Raw genomic sequence first — 18,445 nt, 5'->3', positions numbered from 1 at the left:
GGTCCTAGGGGGTCACCCATGTGTTAGAATACATGTGTGACCCCTTAGAACCACATAAGACCCCTTGCAACACCATTTGATCTTTTGTGGTCCAATTAGATCCTAAGGGGTGCACATGTGTCGTAAGGGGCCTTATGTGGTCCTAAGGGGTCACCCATGTGTTAGAACACATGCATGACTCATTTTATGCCACCATTTGGTCTTCTATGGTCCAATTAGGTCTTAAGGGGTGGATGTGTGTCGTAAGGGACCTTATGTTGTCCTAAGGGGTCACCCATGTGCTAGAACACATGCGTGACCCCTTAAGACCACATAAGATCCCTTATGAAACTATTTGGTCTTATGTGGTCCAATTAGGTCCTAAGGGGTGCACATGTGTCGTAAGGGACCTTATGTGTTCCTAAAAGGTCACCCATGTGTTAGAACACATGTGTGACCCCTTAGGACCACATAAGACCCCTTCTGACACCATTTGGTCTTATGTGGTCCAATTAGGTCCTAAGGGGTGCACATGTGTCCTAAGGGGTCACCCATGTGTTAGAACACGTGTGATCCCTTAGGACCACATAAGACCCCTTGCAACACCATTTGGTCTTATGTGGTCCGATTAGGTCCTAAGGGGTGGACACGTGTTGTATGGGCCCTTATGTGGTCCTAAAGGGTCACCCATGTGTTAAAACACTTGTGTGACCCCTTAGGAACACATAAGACCCCTTGTGACACCATTTGGTCTTATGTGGTCCAATTAGGTCCTAAGGGGTGCACATGTGTCGTAAGGGGACTTATGTCATCCTAAGGGGTCACCCATGTTTTAGAACACATGAGTGACCCCTTATGACCACATAAGACCCCTTGCGACACCATTTTGTCTTATGTGGTCCTATTAGGTCCTAAGGGGCACACATGTGTCATATGGGGTCTTATGTGGTCCTAAGGGGTCACCCATGTGTTAGAACAGATGCATGACCTCTTAGGACCACATAAGACCCCTTTCGACACCATTTGGTCTTATGTTGTCCAATTAGGTCCTAAGGGGGGCATATGTGTTGTAAGGGGCCTTATGTGGTCCTAAGGGATCACCCATGTGTTAGAACACATGCATGACCCCTTAGAACCACATAAGACCCCTTGCGACACCATTTTGTCTTGTGTGGTCCAATTAGGTCCTAAGGGGTGGACATGTGTCGTAAGGGGCCTTATGTGGTCCTAAGGGGTCACCCATGTGTTATAACACATGCGTGACCCCATAGGACCACATAAGACCCCTTGATACACCATTTGGTCTTATAAATGATCCAATTAAGTCTTAAGGGGTCACCCATGTGTTAGAACACATGCGTGATCCCTTAGAACCACATAAGATCCCTTGCGACACCATTTGGTCTTATGTGGTCCAATTAGGTCCTAAGGGGTGCACATGTCGTAAGGGGTCTTATGTGGTCCTAAGGGGTCCCCCATGTGTTCTAACACATGGGTGACCCCTTAGGACCACATAAGACCCCTTCCAACACCATTTGGTCTTATGTGGTCCAATTAGGTCCCAAGGGGTGCACATGTGTCATAAGGGGCCTTATGTGGTCGTAAGGGGTCGCATAGAATCTAACACATGGGTGACCCCTTAGGACCACATAAGATCTCTTCTGACACCATTTTGCCTTATGTGGTCCAATTAGGTCCTAAGGGGTGCACATGTGTCGTAAGGGGCCTTATGTGGTCCTAAGGGGTCACATAAAATAATTATATACACTTAAGGATGTATACATACACATACATACATACACCTTAGGACGTGCTATCAGGGGTCGTGTGTGGTCCTGAGGGGTCACACATGTGTGAGCCCTCGGGACCACACACAACCCCTGATAGCATGTCTAGTGGTGTATGTATGTCCTAAGGTGTATATACTTATTTTATGTGTATGTATGTATGTATGTATGTATGTATGTATGTATGTATGTATGTATGTATGTATGTATGTATGTATGTGTATGTATTTATGTATGTGTATGCATGTAGATGTAGGTAGGTACATGTATGTGTGTGTATGTATGTATGTAGACCTATGTATGTATGTTTATGTATGTATGTATGTGTATGTAGTTTTATGTATGTGTATGTGTATGTACTAAGATGTACATATAATTATTTGATGTGTATGTATGTATGCATGTATGTATGTAGGTATGTATGTATGTATGTGTATGTATGTATGTATGTAGGTATGTATGTATGTGTATGTTTTTTTATGTATGTATGTATTTATGTACATGTATGTATTTATTTTCTATTTTTCTAAAGTAATATGATACAAGAAATACAAATATATATATATATTTAAAAATATTTAGAAAACTTAAAAAAATTAATTTGCTATCAAAAAACTAATTTTCTATCGAAAATTATTTCAAAAAAAACAACATAAATTAATATGATACAATAAATACATTTTAAAAAAATAAAAAAATACACTTAGCACCAAAACACTTCCAGTCGGATCGCTGCAGTTCTTCTCACCGCCCCGCTTAACTCCGAGTCACTCAATGCAAAATGAGGGGCTTGGGCAGATTTTCGAGTTTATATAGTGAAAAGGGTTTCCGATCGAAAACCCGTTGCCACGTGAGCGTTGCCTGGCCAACAAATCGATCCAGCCGGAACAAGTACTATTAGCCTAAATTGCAACACATATCCGTATAATCACCTAGTAAATATATCTTATAAATATTAATTTAAGATGCAATGTCCACCTATTAATATAAACATACATGTATTGGGTGGTGATGCAATATTGACCTATTTAATAAAAAAAATTATATTTTAAATAATTTAAACATTATTTTGAACACAAAGTATTATTAAATTTTGACATATTATACAAATTTTACATTTGATACAGATGCAAGTGTACAAGCTATTGCAAGAATAGTCGATAATGTACCACCTTGTGTTGCTACATCCTAAAATGAATAATGTTTGCATCAATTCATCTATAAGTAAAAATTTATTTATATTTACAAATTTTAAGTATTTAATAAATACATATTATAAATTCAAATCAACATGCCTGCATTTGAACAGGTGCCATAGGTACACCTAATCCAACAAGTCATTTGTCAATGCCATATCAATAGTTGCACCACCCTGATGACCCTTGCTATTCCCATAACATCTACACTGACAATGAGAACACATAAGAGAGGTAAGACTATCTACATCATCTACATCTCTACTCTCACAAAGCATAAATGGTATTTTACAAATATATATTTGGTTGTCATTGATGTCAAGCCCGATGATCTAGATTGGTCTAGATGTAGTAAGTGAGTGTACAAAGTAAAGGTGTTGCAGAGCAGTAGTATGTATAGGTGTTGTAGAGCAATGGTATGTATGTATGTATGCAGATGAAGAACCTTGCTGATATGTTAGGTTGTAGATGTGTTACAGTTGATGCAGGTATGTCATAGTTGTTGTAGATGTGTCTTCCAAAATAGTGTTGCTCTGAAAATGTGTGTTGCTTGTATGTGGTTATGTTTTCCTGGTGATTAAAGTTTTCAGTTTGATTGTGGCATTGGTTTGGTGTTCTAGAAGCTGTTCTCTGGAAGTTTATTCAATGATGATGGCATTCGACCGCGATTGCAGTGCTTCATATTCCTTCACATATTAGTTTCTAGTGATGACCTTTTGGAAATATATTGTTCATGATCTTAATTTTTTTATGTCAAGTTGGATCGTGTTTTGTTGCTTCAAAAGCGTTCTTGTAGAAGTTTGAGGATATAATAATTCTGGGTCTAGCCAACCTTGAATTCTTTTGTTCTTGTTTTGCTCTAGTGCTTGTAATGTGTTATCTGATTGTTGGAATATTCTTGAAGGAAATCATGTAGAAGACTGATGAAGAAGTATTCTTGGGGAAAGTATCCTTGAGGCCGACTTGATGCATATACCAGTAGTGTATGTGTGTGTGTGTGTGTGTGTGTGTGTGTGTGTGTGTGTTATGATTTGATCAGTATGGGACATGAGTGCAAGTGGAATTGAATGAAAGTGTAAGAGTGCAAGTGAGAGTTGTCATGTGTCTGTGTGTTCAAAGAAAAGGGCAGAATTGGTGCAATAGTGATTGAAGAAGGTAGATTGAGTTTGAGTTGCAGAGATTCTTGACTAGATCTATTGCAATAAGTTATTTGGATATTAGGGCTTATCAAGAACTAATCCCATGCATGTGTAGATGTAATTTTCTTAGTTCATTTTTTGTCTCTATTTCTTGGCAATGAGTCTTCCAATAGTAAGTCGTTGTATTCAAGGTAGTGAGTATGAGGGCTTCACTGGCTAGGCAATATCATATCATGTGCGTTCATATTGGGGGGTTTAATATCCCAAAAATGAGGGTACAATATATTGCCCATTGGTGAAAGTAGGGGGGTTTTTGGTTTGGGCTATGAAAAAATGCAATATTTGGTGAAAATAGGGGGGCTTTTAATTCAGGTTGTGTATTGGGAGGGGGTTGCAAAAAATAAGTTTAGGGCAATATTATTTGAAAATAGGGAGATTCTTTAGTATGCCATGAATGCAGGTGATATAACTCAGGTTCACTAAGTGAAGTTCCCATGGTAGCGAGCCTTGTAATCTCATATAACTAGTTATATTAAGAGTTAACCCTCTCTGTGGTTTTTTCCATTTGGTTTTTCCATGTATAAAAATCTAGTGTTTGTCTTATGGTTGTGTATCTCTTGCATTTAATTTATGTTGCATGCATTTCTTTTGGGCTGAGGATAATTGATAATAGGTTAAGCTTCAGAAGTTAAGTTTTTTATTTTCTTATAAGGGAATACTGATTCACCCCCCTCTCATTATTATAGTTTGTTCAACAATTGGTATCAGAGCTTGGTCCCTTGTTGCTAGCTTAATCGCTTGAGGGAGATCTTATTTCAACAAATGGCTCCTATGAATATGGTAGGACAATAGTATTTGGGTGAAGAGTTGAAGACAATCCTTGAAGATTTGGAGAGTGTGGAATCTGAGAATGAGGAATTCAAAGAGAATGTTGAGGTAGAAAATGAAAGTAAATTCAAATATATTTTTATTAAGACTATCACAAATGTTAATTTTTTCTTCAAACTTCAACTTCATCAATTTAGCTATCTTTTTAAAAAATTGAATTATTTTATAATAGTTTATTTGAACCATGTTTTTGGTCGACATAGAATGTTATCTATTGCAACTGACCAAAATGAAGATTTACAAGCCATTTTAGACTCTAATATATTATGTTTAGAGCTAATATTTTTGGCTCTTGCCAATAAGTCATATCACTATGTTTAGTCAATTATGTTTGACATACATAACTTCACATAGAACATGCTTAAAATTGATATTGATGTGTGCCAGGTCCATGCTAATAACAATAAAAAAACATTTATAAAGTGTGTACTAAACTAAAAAAAACAGTTATATAATTTGAGGCATATTTAATTTTCATAGCTATTATAAATCAAAAATAGATTATTCAATCATTACTGCGTTCCAAAACATCTTTATTTCATAATAGAACATGAAAGCATATAACAACATAATTTATGTGACCTCGACCCTAACCCTAACACTATTTCTAATCCCAACACTAATAGTAACTCTAATCCTAACTACTTATTTCTAAATGAAAAACTATTTTTAAATAAAAATACAATTACAAATATACTGTAATATATTTACATATAATTATAAGTTTATATATTGTATACTATGATATCTTCCAAATATAATTCACATCCGACTAATAATAGAATCAAGTAATTTTTTTTGTAAAAGTATTCTTATCTATGAAAGAAAAGCATATGAAAAATGTAGCTGATTTCCTATTGTACATTAAAGTTTTGATCAAGTATTAATATTTAATCATTAATAAATGTAATTTTTAAATTATCTATTTTTATACTTCCAATATATTATTCAAAACATATATTACTATAGACTAACCATTGCACCTCTCTTTTTGATTGCACCTCTCTTTTTGATACAAACGCTAATTAGTAAATACATTCACATTCAAATGTGCAATCCCCCTTTTAACGTACATACCCAAATATATGCTTAAAAGTATTGCTCTCATCCTAGAAGCCATTCATTGCTAACCAAGGACAAGTGCATAGCGTGAGGCACATCGACGTAAAGAATAAAGAACAAAAGATAAAGTACACCCAATCCAAACGTTATCATTGGAGCTTGGTAACGACTGCGACAAAATCATAAGCATTGATCCACACTGCAAGTGAAAGCAAAAGCAAAAGAGCAGCATCGATATATATTCTTTAAACTTAAGAGGGCCGAATCAATATTTCCACGTTATGGGCGTGGGATTCGTCGGTGTCACCTTTACTTTTCGCAATTAAGCAACATTTAATTGACCGTCTTATGAACAAAATCGAATTTAAGCCTAAGGAATTGGTGTCATAACGCACAAAACTTAAATGTGCACTTCACGCCTCCCAAATTAGGATCGGTCCCATCTTACTAATGTGCTGACAAGTAATGAACTTGGTCTCAATCACAATCCACTACCGAATAAAGTACTCAGCCTTGTCTCGCAAGTTCCAAATTTATTAAATAATTATTCTCTACTGTATATAACTCTCTTTCTCTGCATTCTATATCTCAGTGAGATCGCGCCTGCTCTGGTACTAACAAATCCTTTTTCGGCAGAAAACATGGAAATGATTCAAACTTTGCTTCTCTGCTTGTTATTTAGCATTGTCTCCACGAGTAATGGACTGGACAGGAGCGATTTTCCCCCCAATTTCATGTTTGGAACTGCTTCCTCTGCCTATCAGGTTTCTTCATCTTCACATCTTGCCTTAATGTGAATGCTCACTATTGTTGTCTAATACTCAAAAGCCTTTTTCTGATGCTGTCTATCGCTGAAACAGTATGAAGGTGCTTGGAGAGAAGGAGGTAAAGGTCTCAGCAACTGGGACGCCTTCACACATTCACCAGGTTTGCTCTCTATACTATTTCTTCAATATATTTAAGTGTGCATTTATAACTGTTTATTGAGAGAGATTTGGTGCTGTCGATCAACTTGAATTATGCAGGAAGTATAGAAGATGGAAGTAACGGAGACGTAGCGGATGATCAATATCACAAATATGTGGTACACACCGTCATCTATTCAATCTGTTTATGATCTTCAATTCTCTCAGTTGTATGTTTACTGACCATGATTAGGCAAATAGGAAGATATCGAGCTCATGGCATCACTTGGGCTAGAAACATACAGATTTTCGATATCCTGGTCTCGAATCCTTCCAGGTACATTTTGGTTTCTCTGATGATTACAGGATTGAACAATGAAAATATAATTTGAAAGATCCTTTCCTATGTTCATAGATGGTAAAGGTAAAATCAACCAGGCTGGGATTGAGTACTACAATAATTTTATCAATGCTCTTCTTCGAAATGGTATCCAACCATTTGTTACATTATTTCACTTCGACCTTCCAAATGCACTTGAAGACTCCTATGGCGGATGGCTCAGTTCACAGATAGTGTATGCAGTTAACATTTCTATCTCATCTGTTTTCAACATTTACAGTAATAGTAATTCGTTCAAAGCTGAAAGTTGCTTACATATACTTTTTTTTGTGTGTGCAGAACGGACTTCGAAGCCTACGTGGATATTTGTTTCAAAGCCTTTGGTGACCGGGTAAAGTACTGGGCTACAATGAACGAACCAAATCTTTTTGTTCCACTGGGTTATACTGTTGGATTATTTCCTCCTACAAGGTGTTCTGTGCCTTCAGGAAAGTGTGTTTCTGGGAATTCCCTGTCTGAGCCATATGTTGCTGCACACAATGTTTTGCTCGCCCATGCAGCTGCAGTCAACACATATAGGACCAAATATCAGGTATTTTTCATTAATTTCGGGTCTGCCATATGTAAACTAGTTTGTTAATCGTTTTTGAATCTTAATTCATTCTTAAACATCACGATAATTTTCAGAAAATTCAAGGAGGATCTATTGGATTTGTGGTTAGCGCACCATGGTATGAACCCTTGGAAGACACTCCTGATGACAGAGCAGCTGTCGACAGAATTCTAGCATTCAGTATCCGATGGTGGGTATTCGAAACAATGATTCTAACTCAAATTGTGATTCTTGTTTACTCATTAGATAATGCATACAATTCCTTTTATTCAGACCAGACTTATATGGGTGTCATAGAGAAATAGTGGCACTGTTTCCAATGGATGACCATCGCAAGCTCTTAAATTGAATGCAGGTTTCTGGATCCAGTTGTTCTGGGAAATTATCCAAGTGAAATGCGTGAACGACTGGGATTGCGCCTACCAACTATTGATTCAGAAATGTCTGGGAAGCTTGCAGGATCATTCGATTTCATCGGCATAAACCAGTACACAACCTTGTATGCAAGCACTACCCCTACTCCTTCCCTCGACTCCACTACACGCTTTTATGCGGACTCCATGGTTTATTTGACTGGCGAAAGGCAAGGAATTCCCATTGGAGAACCAGTAAGAAGTTCACAATACTCTTTCCCAGGTTGTGGTTTACCTATATATGGCCAAAAGTCTTATATGAATTTGTTACTTGCCTTCAGACAGGAATGGACGGTTTATATGTTGTGCCTTGTGGAATTCAAAATATGGTGGAATATGTAACGCAAATCTACAATAAGCCTCCTATTTTCATTACAGAAAACGGTAAACTATTCCGTCTGTCCATCTTTTCAAAATTCAAATGGTCCACAACAAACAATATCTAAAAGATAAGATGTCCTGAAACCTTGTCTGGAAATGGTTGAACAGGGTATGCAGAATCCAAGGACTCCTCTGCCACACTACAGGAAGCTTTGGAAGACGTGAGGAGAATACATTTTCACAGTGATAACTTGAATTACCTGGCAAAGGCAATCAGGTAATTCTCGTAAAGAGCATTTTACCTTGTATTAGGTTTGTGTTTTTCAATAATATGGGATGTTTATTGAAATTGAGGTGGTGTCTTTGTTTATGGCAGGAATGGATCAGATGTGCGTGGATACTTCATTTGGTCTCTTCTTGACAATTTTGAGTGGCGATTCGGCTACACACAGAGATTTGGACTATACTACGTGGATAAGCTTTCTCAGAGCAGATATCCGAAGCTATCCGCTGAATGGCTAAAGCAATTTCTTCGGATGGATGCAAGCAGTACAGTATAACCACAACTACGTCCATCATCAAGCCGCAAATTCCTGGAGAAAGAAAGCAGATTATTATGAATGTAGAAAAGATTCAATGACGGAAAAGATGTAAATGAAATGTAATGTAATATAATTTCAAGTAGTTTGACTAAGTTCATCCAACCATCCAAAAACCCAAAAAGTAGGTAGAACAAGGATGGATAATTGCGGTACGCTATCTGAGTCTGGATAACAGATAACCAGAGAAGTGGGAAGTGCACAACAGTCTTGCATTGTGTTTCCTAAAGATGATTGATTGTACATAAAAACCAAATTATGTCATTTCGATTTGGTCATGATAATGACCTGCTATTGTCAAGAAATACATATCGGGCCAAAAATTTTAGTATGTGAAATATATTTGTCATATCTCTCCCTCTAATTTCATTTAGAGCACCAACTATATGAACATAATGATATAAATTCTGAGAAAGATTCTTATCCACAAAACCGTATAATCCAACAATAATAAAGATGATTTCCTTTCGCTTTAATACATTGTTTAAGCATGTGCACCAACTTTGGCACCACGATGATATAAAAAGGATGAATCAGAATTATAATCAACAATCCTTTATGTTTTTATTATTATTAATTGCTGTTTACAGAAAAATAGAATGTTCCGGTAGTCAACAAATTGCAATGGAATAAATCAATACCAATCTAAATTAGACTTTTATCTTTATAATATACTAAATAAAAAAAAATCTTGCTTTATTTTTATGATCCTGTGCAAGAAAGCAAACTTAAAACCCCCAAAAAAAAAAATTCTTTTGAGAGACCCACTGTGTGAACTGAACCAATCCAATACAGTAATTTGAGCCTTTTTAAAAAAAGAATCCACTCTTGAAGAAAAAGTATACAAAGAAAAAATATATCAGAAATTGTGGGCCAATCTATCTACTACAAAAGCAATTAAAGCTTATAAAGACATAACAAGCCATTATCGAAGCAGAATATCAATCCATTTAAAGCCAAAACTATACGTTGTCGATTGTTTTGGAATATACTATTATTTCTTTGTAGCATCCTTATTCTGGCCATAGGGCATACTCAATGGCTGTCGTAGCAATCGACTATGGAAATCAATTACTCGCAGAGTAGGTACAAGATGGTAGTGGAGGAAGTAAATAAAGTTAAAAAAAAATCATGAATCTACTGTTGCTTTTTTCATTCATTTTCATGAATCTACTGTTGCTTTTTTCCATATTGAAAATAAATGAAATTATAATATTGTGCATGTCTTATCAGTGATATTTTCTATTGTTGTTTTTGAATTTGATTGTGTGGATATTTTTCGCATCAATCTTTCAAATCATATTCTTTGATCCATCATAAGGATGTTAGAGAGTAAAAGGAGAAAATCAAATCCTAATGACAAATCATGTAGTATGAAACGTTGATCCAAAAAACATTCACACAATCAAATCTAGAAGCAAAGATAGGAAGTCTCATATATTTTGAAAATCTACTGACATTGATAGTTACATTGCTTATGTTTTCTCAATTATTTATATCGTTTGTTTAGATGGATTGTTTATGTTTTGTCAATTTTTGAAGGAAAATATCAATCCATTTAAAGCTAAAAACATACTTTATCGATTGAATTGGATGATTCCATTGCTTCTTTGTAAGATACGCTTATTCTGATAATAGAACACCCTCAATGGTGTCGTAGCAATCAACAATGGAAATCTATCACTAGCAGAGTAGGTACACAATGATAGAGGAGGAAGTAAATAGAATTTAAAAAAAAAAAAGCACATGAATCTACTATTATTTTTAAAAATATGATAATGTGAATAAATTAATAAAAGAAGGCAATTTGTAGGTTATTGAGAAAATAAATGAAACTAAATAGTTTTTATGTTTTGTCAATATTTGTATCTTTTGTCTAGATGTTGAATGAGTATAGCTATGGTCAGCTTGTATTAGTTAAAATGTAAATATAATAAAGATATTAATAGTTTTGTGGTATATAATATAATGAAAAATAATCTTAATTATAAAATAACTTAATTTAGGTTGATAATTTTTTTTAAAATTATTGAAAAGTTATTTAGAATTTTTTTTTTAAAAGTATGATTTTCATATGATTAATTATTTCTAATAAACAAGAATGATAATTTACTAAAAAAAATTATGCATAGAATAATTTATGAACTAAATTATTATGATTTCAATTATAGTTAATATTTAATAAAGATATTTATATTTTAAATAAATAGAATTGAGAATGACATATTTAAGAAAGAAATAAGAGGTATTTACTTATTTTATATATGACATTGATGTTGTCTTTAATGTTGAACTTTTTATATGTTGTGAGAGAAATAAAGTTATGATTTGATGATTAAATAACATTAAAATAATACAAAAGATCTAACATAGTTTTTTTTCACTTTGTAGATTGTGTCACACCAAACAAATAGATCTTGATTGTGGATATGTAATGCATTCTTTTCCTATGTGTGTAGTCATGTCTTCTAACATTATACATACATAACATGTATCCACTTGTGACACAACACCTTTCTCTTAAACTTTAATATATGATTTACTTTGGAAGTGTTTCTTCAAGATTCTAAATTATGTGAATCTATCATTGAAAAGGTTAATAACCTAAAAAAAAATTTACAATGGAAATGGACTTTCAAAGTAGAACACAATTTTATATGCATGTTGTAGTCGCCTAAAATTAATTAAATTAATATATAATTAATTTATCATTTTTCGCATAATTAATTATATTAACTATGTCAATCCTCCTTCTTAATAATAATTAAATTATATTTTAATTAAATTTGTCACCTTAGCCATATAATTAATTTATCAAAATTAATTATATCCAATTCTTCTAAAATTATTTCAATTCTCAACCTTAGTCAATATTTCCTTCTAATCCTGATTAGTTACTTAATCCCAATTAATTAACTAATGCCTTGATTCCTACAAATTACCATCTTAATCCCTATCACTTAGTCTAATTAATCCTAGCCTAATCATGATCATCATTTTCTCTAATTTTGAATTCCTCCACTCATTCTCTCTCCTCATGTCCCATCCTTCTAATTCACCCACTTGCACTCTAATCCTCCATTATCCCACCTAATCACTCCCCTTAATATTTTTCACATTCCTAATCACTATGATTAGGGATGGGTCAACTCTTTGCTATAAATGGTTTTCCCATCTCACCTCCCAACCTTTAATGCCACCCACTTTTTGTCTATCCAAGGAATTTCAAATTCCTTGAATCTCCCCATGCCCTCTCTTCACAAGGAGTTTTTAATTACTTTATTCTTTATTCTTCCAATGCCCCCTCTTTCTTGATAATTTTTAATTCCCCTTGTCCTCTCCTAAAGAATTTTTAATTTTTTTCTCCTCTTTCCCATGTACTTGAAAAGTGTGGAGACAAGAAATGCCTTTATGAAAAATCTCATGGATCTCCCACTTGTCCTCTCAAAACCCTCTCACCTTCTTTCAATCCTAGCCCTCCCATATCCTTCAATAATGACCATCCTGTAATGCCCCTACCCTAGTCGGACTTTTAAAACCCGTTTGACCTTGATTGACTTCCTATGTGGCATTCTTGAATGGTAGGTTAACCGATATGCAATGTGTAGTTTAGATAATATAAATAAATTGTGCATACTTATTATTGTGCTTTTGCATCGATCCTTGTGTAAATGTAATTGTTTCCTAACTCTTGTGATAAATCTTGAGCTAACGCCTTCATTGAATATGTATATGTATATGTATGCTTGCGTGATTCATGAGTGCAGGAGATTGCAGGTACGACTCCACCTAAGGCAAGGTTCATCTCCTTTGGGATTTGCAAGGTTGAGTATGCCTCCTTTATCTTTAGAATTCGGATTTGGTACTCATAAAACTCTCGTCTTGCCTTAGCCATGGTTAGGTGAGCGTCGTGTGTGGTTCGTGGGGCTCTCACTTTTCATTGGATTTCATGTCATGTGATTTGGTGGACTTCCTAGTTTTGTGTGCCTTGCACGAGGTAAGTGGAGTTTGTTGTTCTAAGTATTAAATTCAAATTTATGAGTAGACGTGCACATTAGTAATTTAGAAATTTAAATGGGTAGCTTCCTTTATATGATTAATCACTAATTTAAGGGATTGCTTTAATTATTATTGTAGCAAGCTTAAGGTATTTAACTTGGGTTAGTGTGTTCATTTACGCATTTGTAACATTTACGCATTTGTAATTGAGAAATTAGAATAAATAAGACTCTTGCATTAGATTAGTCATTTATTTAAAAATGTCGCTTTATTATGTTATAGCGAGTTAATTTAATAGCTAATTTTAAAATAATGAATTTAATGAGTTATGCGTTTTGGAAAGGAAAAAATTTAAAGTCATTTGGGAGATAGAAATAAATTACTCATTTTTGCATTTTGGAAGAAAAAGAGTAAAATTTTATTATTTAAAAGGAAATTATTTTCTTTTCACTTGTAAAGTCGATATAGTATAAAAGTTTGATTTTTAGAAAATTAAATTAATCAAAACGCCCTACCTAGGTCAATAGTTTCGAAATAAGAAGTAGGCCTAAAATTTATAGTGAGAAATTAAAATTTAAAATGCAATAAGAAATGGAAGCTTTTTAATTTTAAAGGAAAAATGAATAAGAAGGATTGAATAGTGGTTTCCATTTTGACTTTCATTTATTTTATTTTAAAAATAAATGCCTAAATTCGAAATTGAAAATTAGGTCAAAATTAGGGTTTCTCATTTTTAACCTAGCTTGGGAAACATTTTGGGGGTTCTCTCTTTGGGGGATTTTTTTTGGAAAAAAAAAGATGGAGGTGGGAAGGAGAATGTTGAAAGGAAAGGGGGTGCTCTTGCTTGGAGTTGCAGGTGGAGCTCTTCGTCAAAGAAATCTCTTCCCGGAATGCATTTGGAGGTAGGATTCCAATCTACCCGTCTGTTTATTGTTATGTTCTCCATGAAATGTTGAAGAAAAGAAAAGAAAGAAATGTTTTTAGCCATGAAGGTTCTTGAAGATTAGTTTCAGTTTTTCCTTAAAAGTTTGGTTGTTCTTGAATCAAATGTTTGTTTCTTAATAAATTTTGTGGCTTCAAACCTGATGTGGAGATATTTGTCCCATAATGGAGTTTTGGGTGAATCTGGAAAATGAACAGGTCTGTGAAAACACACAAAAAAAAATATAGAAATAAAAACGAAGATGCAAAAATGAAGGATTTCATTCTTGTTAAAATTTTATGCAAAAAAAAAAAAAATGGTTCATTCGGACTGTGAAACGAATTAAACTATTAAACAAAAAAAAAAATATAATACCAAATATGGGGTTTCGGGGGGGGAGCCGAAGCTCAATCCGCCCCTCCCCGCGCGCCGCTCGCAGTTCTTTCGGTGCCCACACACAGTGGGGGCCGAGGGGACTGCGTCTCCCATGGAGGCCACAGTCCCTCCCGGCGCCACTGTGTGGGGAGCCGAAGGGCCTGCGACCCCCACGGAAGGCGCAGAACCCCCGACTCCACTATAAGTGGAGGCCGAGGGGCTTGCGTCCTCCGTGGAGGCCGCAGCCTCTTCGGCTCGGGCTCGGCCACCCTAGGGTTTCGCCGCCTAGGGTTTGGCCGTGGAGGACGCAGCCTCTTCGGCTCGGGCTTGGCCGCCCTAGGGTTTCGCCGCCTAGGGTTTGGCCGCCCTTGTTTTGTTTTAAAATGTTTTTTTTTTAAAAAAAAAAAATCTTATTATTATAGTTAAACATGAATTGGGGGTTTTCATTTTATAAAAAAAAAGGGAGATGTTTATTTTGGTAAAATTTGTTTTAAGCAATATTTGTATTCTCAAAATGAGTTGGAATTTTATATTAGTATATAATGTTTAAAACAAAAAAAAAGAATTTACTTCTTAGTATAAAGTTATCATGAGAAATATTCTGGTATTAAAAAGTGAGATGTGGTTTATACTCTAGCAAGTATGTTTAATCCAAAAGGGGATAAAGGTATATATTATTAAATATATATATACAGAACTATGGGCCTTAATATAGCAATGACCTTCATTGTAATTTTCAAACCAAATGATAAATAACTATATGATAAAGAATAAATTAAATGGAGGTGACGGTCTTTAACCCTTAAATGCATGCAATAGAAGCTAATTTAGCTCGGAAACGATCTTTCCTTTTTTCATTCACTCATAATGTAATTGTTCTTCATAGAAAAAGGGTAATTTTGTCTTGTGTCGTTAGAAAAGGGGCTAGACTATTGTTGTGAACCAACTTGTCATTAGTGGGTATCTAAGGGTTAATTAATCTGATTAGACGTTTATGTCAACTTGAGAAAGTGTTGTAATTACCCGATAATGCTTGAGCATGGCTTATTATTATTTTGGGAAAATTTGTTGTGTCTGTTTTAATAGCACGGCTTAGATAGGCATGTTGGGTCCCCATCATCTGATTTCTTTTGTCTGACCAACGTCGGTCAAGTCTCCATTTAGGGTACCACCAGTTAAAAAAATCCTTGTTCTTTTTGTTTTGATGTATTTGGTAAGATCCGCTTCAAAAGGGATCATTATGTAATTAACGTCCGAGGTGGCTATTGTATATTGGTTGTATTCGCCTAAGTGGCAAAAAATGTAAAGACTTGTAAATCATGTATTCCTAACGATATAATACCAAAGGGGTCTTGCAGTTGAGCAGACCCGGAGATGTAGCCCTTTAGGGGTGAACTCCGAGATCATATCTGTGTTATACGATGTTTTTAGCTTACTTTGTTTTATGCTTTAAATTATTATGGATGGTTGTATTCTTGCATAAGTGTATGGTGGAAATTTAATGAATTTAAATCTAAGTGCATAAAATTATTCATCTTGACAAATGTAGTAATTAGGTTCATGAAAGATCGTAAATAAGATTATGGAGAAAGTATTTTGATAATGTGAATTAAAAGTTGTAATAGTGGAAAGAATCTTGCTAGATTGCACCATTGGATTAACTTGTTATTAAGCATGTAAATTGAACAAATGAGTATGGGAAACAAAGGTAGAATTAATGTTATAATTTCTAAATTGGAATCTAAAGGATGATCAACATATAGGTAATTACTTTTATCTTCTTAAACAAGCAACGCCATGTTAATTATATTCCACTACATTGAATGAATTTTGTTTAGTTATTTCACGTATTAATCTTAACAATAACCCTCACCAATATTAACTTGACAATTGGGGGAAACTCAACTAGCCTTCCATAATTATAACCCTTATAAAAAGAATTCCTTAGGATTGCTAAAATTGAACTAAAATGGGAAATAATTGATTAGTTGTTTATACATTAAATCTTAGTAAAAGTATCTCTCATATTAACTTCATTAACAAAAAAAAAGAGAGATATGCAATAATATAATTGTATTTTAATCCTAATAGAAGAACGTCACTATGAACTTATAATTCTAATCTTGAAATGATGAATTTTCATCTAGCTATCGATATTTTAATTTAAAGGATGCTCTCCTGTGACCTAATACACACCCACCTAACGAAATTAGTCCATTTATTTGCATTATCAAAACTTCAAATGAATTCTATGGCTACTCACATTTTACCTTTCATAAAAGAACTACAACTCATTAGTTGGCTATGCATGAAATCAAATGAAGGGATCTCACTCTATTAAATGTAGTTAATCCTTAATGAATGAATCTCGTCTGATTAACCATACTTTTAATATTAAAGGATGATATCGATTGTGAATGGATTCCCTAATCCCAATGAATGAACCTCATTATATTAAACGCTTGGAACCTATTTGGAGGCCTCTAAATGAAATTATGAATTTAAGTGCATTGAATAAATAACCTATCAAAGGCCTCCTAACCACCAAAGTAAATGAAAGCTCCCTAAAATTCTAAGATGTCATATCTTTGAACATATATATATAATCATGTCCTAAGCATTATCTCATAATTAAGATATCTAGTTTAATGAATCTAATGATGCAAGTTGAGTTAGGTGTAAGGTTATGTAATCGCGTTGGGAAACTCCTTAGGATCGTTTTAGCCTTCCGCTGTGTTATCCAGATAGAGATAACTTTGAGATAACTTCAAACTATCTTAATGTTGTAATTTTTCATTAACGCTCTAAATTATTATTAAAAATATATATATATTTACACTCTACTTGAGTGTTTTTAACTTAAACCCTTAGGGGTTTCCTGGCGGGGCATTACACATCCATTCTGGGCCCCTCAAATCTATAAATTTGAGTCTCCTCCCTTAACAAATCATCCAACATTTTCATATTATCATGCTGTCCATTTGAGCCAAGAGATCATCCATACCACCCTTACCATGCCCAAATATTGCGACATATAATCCATCATCCATCACTCAAATCATTATCATCTTGTTGTGTTTTTGGAGAGCAATCCACATCCCTCACATTAGAGGAGAAAATCAAGTCGAGATAAAGGTCACACATTCCACTTCTAGATCAATTGAAGGAGGTGAAGAAAGAAGGTATAAAAGGTTACTTTGATTTTTTTTGAATACTTTAGTGTGTTTATGATTTGATTTATGCACCTAGCCTTTTCAACTATTTTCCCTCATCCTCACATGCCATTTTTTTGCAATTCAAAGATATTTTTCTTTAGTTCAATATATAAATTGTATATAAATTTGGCATTCAAATTTATTATCAATACATAACATTTAAACAAAGATATTGGAATGGGGTAACATACAAAATACAAAATAAAAAATAACCCCATTTAAATTGAGGGTTTTAGGGAACCAAATTAATAATTAATATAAGTAATTGTCTTGTACATTAGTCTATCTTAAACAGTTGAAATTTAGGTGTGATAAATATTTGAAGATGACTTTATTTTATTATTAGTGAAAATTTGTCATAGCCAAATAAAGGGAACAAAAATTCTAAAATAATTAAATAGAGACCAATATGAACTCAATACCATCTACCCCTGAATTTGCCAAGCAATCTGCTATAACATTGGCCTTTCTATATATATGATTGAAGACTACTACTTTAAAGGAATTAAAAAACCTCCATTACTTTCCCAAGCAATGAATTGAGCCTCCAATTTGGAGTAGAGACTACCCTCAAGGCATTGACAATTATGGAAAAATCCCCTTCTAGTTCCAAATGCTTTATGTTTAACTCTCTGCTGAGGACCCCTTCTAAAAGAGCTTTATGTTCATCTATATTATTAGTGCCATCTTCT

The 18,445-nt window shown here is 34.3% G+C and overlaps 1 protein-coding gene across 1 annotated transcript; it reads left to right on the top strand.

The window, feature by feature from the left end:
• Window positions 1-6,624: 6,624 nt before the first annotated feature.
• Window positions 6,625-9,598, top strand: LOC131050959 (coniferin beta-glucosidase). Its single transcript, XM_057985282.2, has 11 exons — window positions 6,625-6,815; window positions 6,912-6,978; window positions 7,077-7,135; window positions 7,218-7,293; window positions 7,372-7,531; window positions 7,636-7,888; window positions 7,984-8,099; window positions 8,265-8,517; window positions 8,604-8,706; window positions 8,812-8,920; window positions 9,020-9,598. Exons 1-11 carry the CDS (start codon window positions 6,693-6,695, stop codon window positions 9,201-9,203), a joined length of 1,503 nt encoding a protein of 500 aa, XP_057841265.2. The 5' UTR covers window positions 6,625-6,692; the 3' UTR covers window positions 9,204-9,598.
• The last annotated feature ends 8,847 nt before the right edge of the window (window positions 9,599-18,445 follow it).

This window comes from Cryptomeria japonica, chromosome 6, assembly GCF_030272615.1.
Source record: "Cryptomeria japonica chromosome 6, Sugi_1.0, whole genome shotgun sequence".
In the NCBI taxonomy this organism is placed as follows: domain Eukaryota; kingdom Viridiplantae; phylum Streptophyta; class Pinopsida; order Cupressales; family Cupressaceae; genus Cryptomeria; species Cryptomeria japonica.
The sequence above is the reverse complement of the archived record's forward strand: the minus strand, read 5'-3'. Positions and strand labels throughout refer to the sequence as shown.

Excerpts from the sequence above, each read along its gene's own strand:
- LOC131050959 (XM_057985282.2), top strand. The coding sequence starts at position 6,693 with ATGGAAATGATTCAAACTTTGCTTCTCTGCTTGTTATTTAGCATTGTC. Across the intron at positions 8,100-8,264 it reads CTAGCATTCAGTATCCGATG|GTTTCTGGATCCAGTTGTTC; the intron begins GTGGGTATTCGA and ends AATTGAATGCAG. Across the intron at positions 8,707-8,811 it reads TATTTTCATTACAGAAAACG|GGTATGCAGAATCCAAGGAC; the intron begins GTAAACTATTCC and ends ATGGTTGAACAG.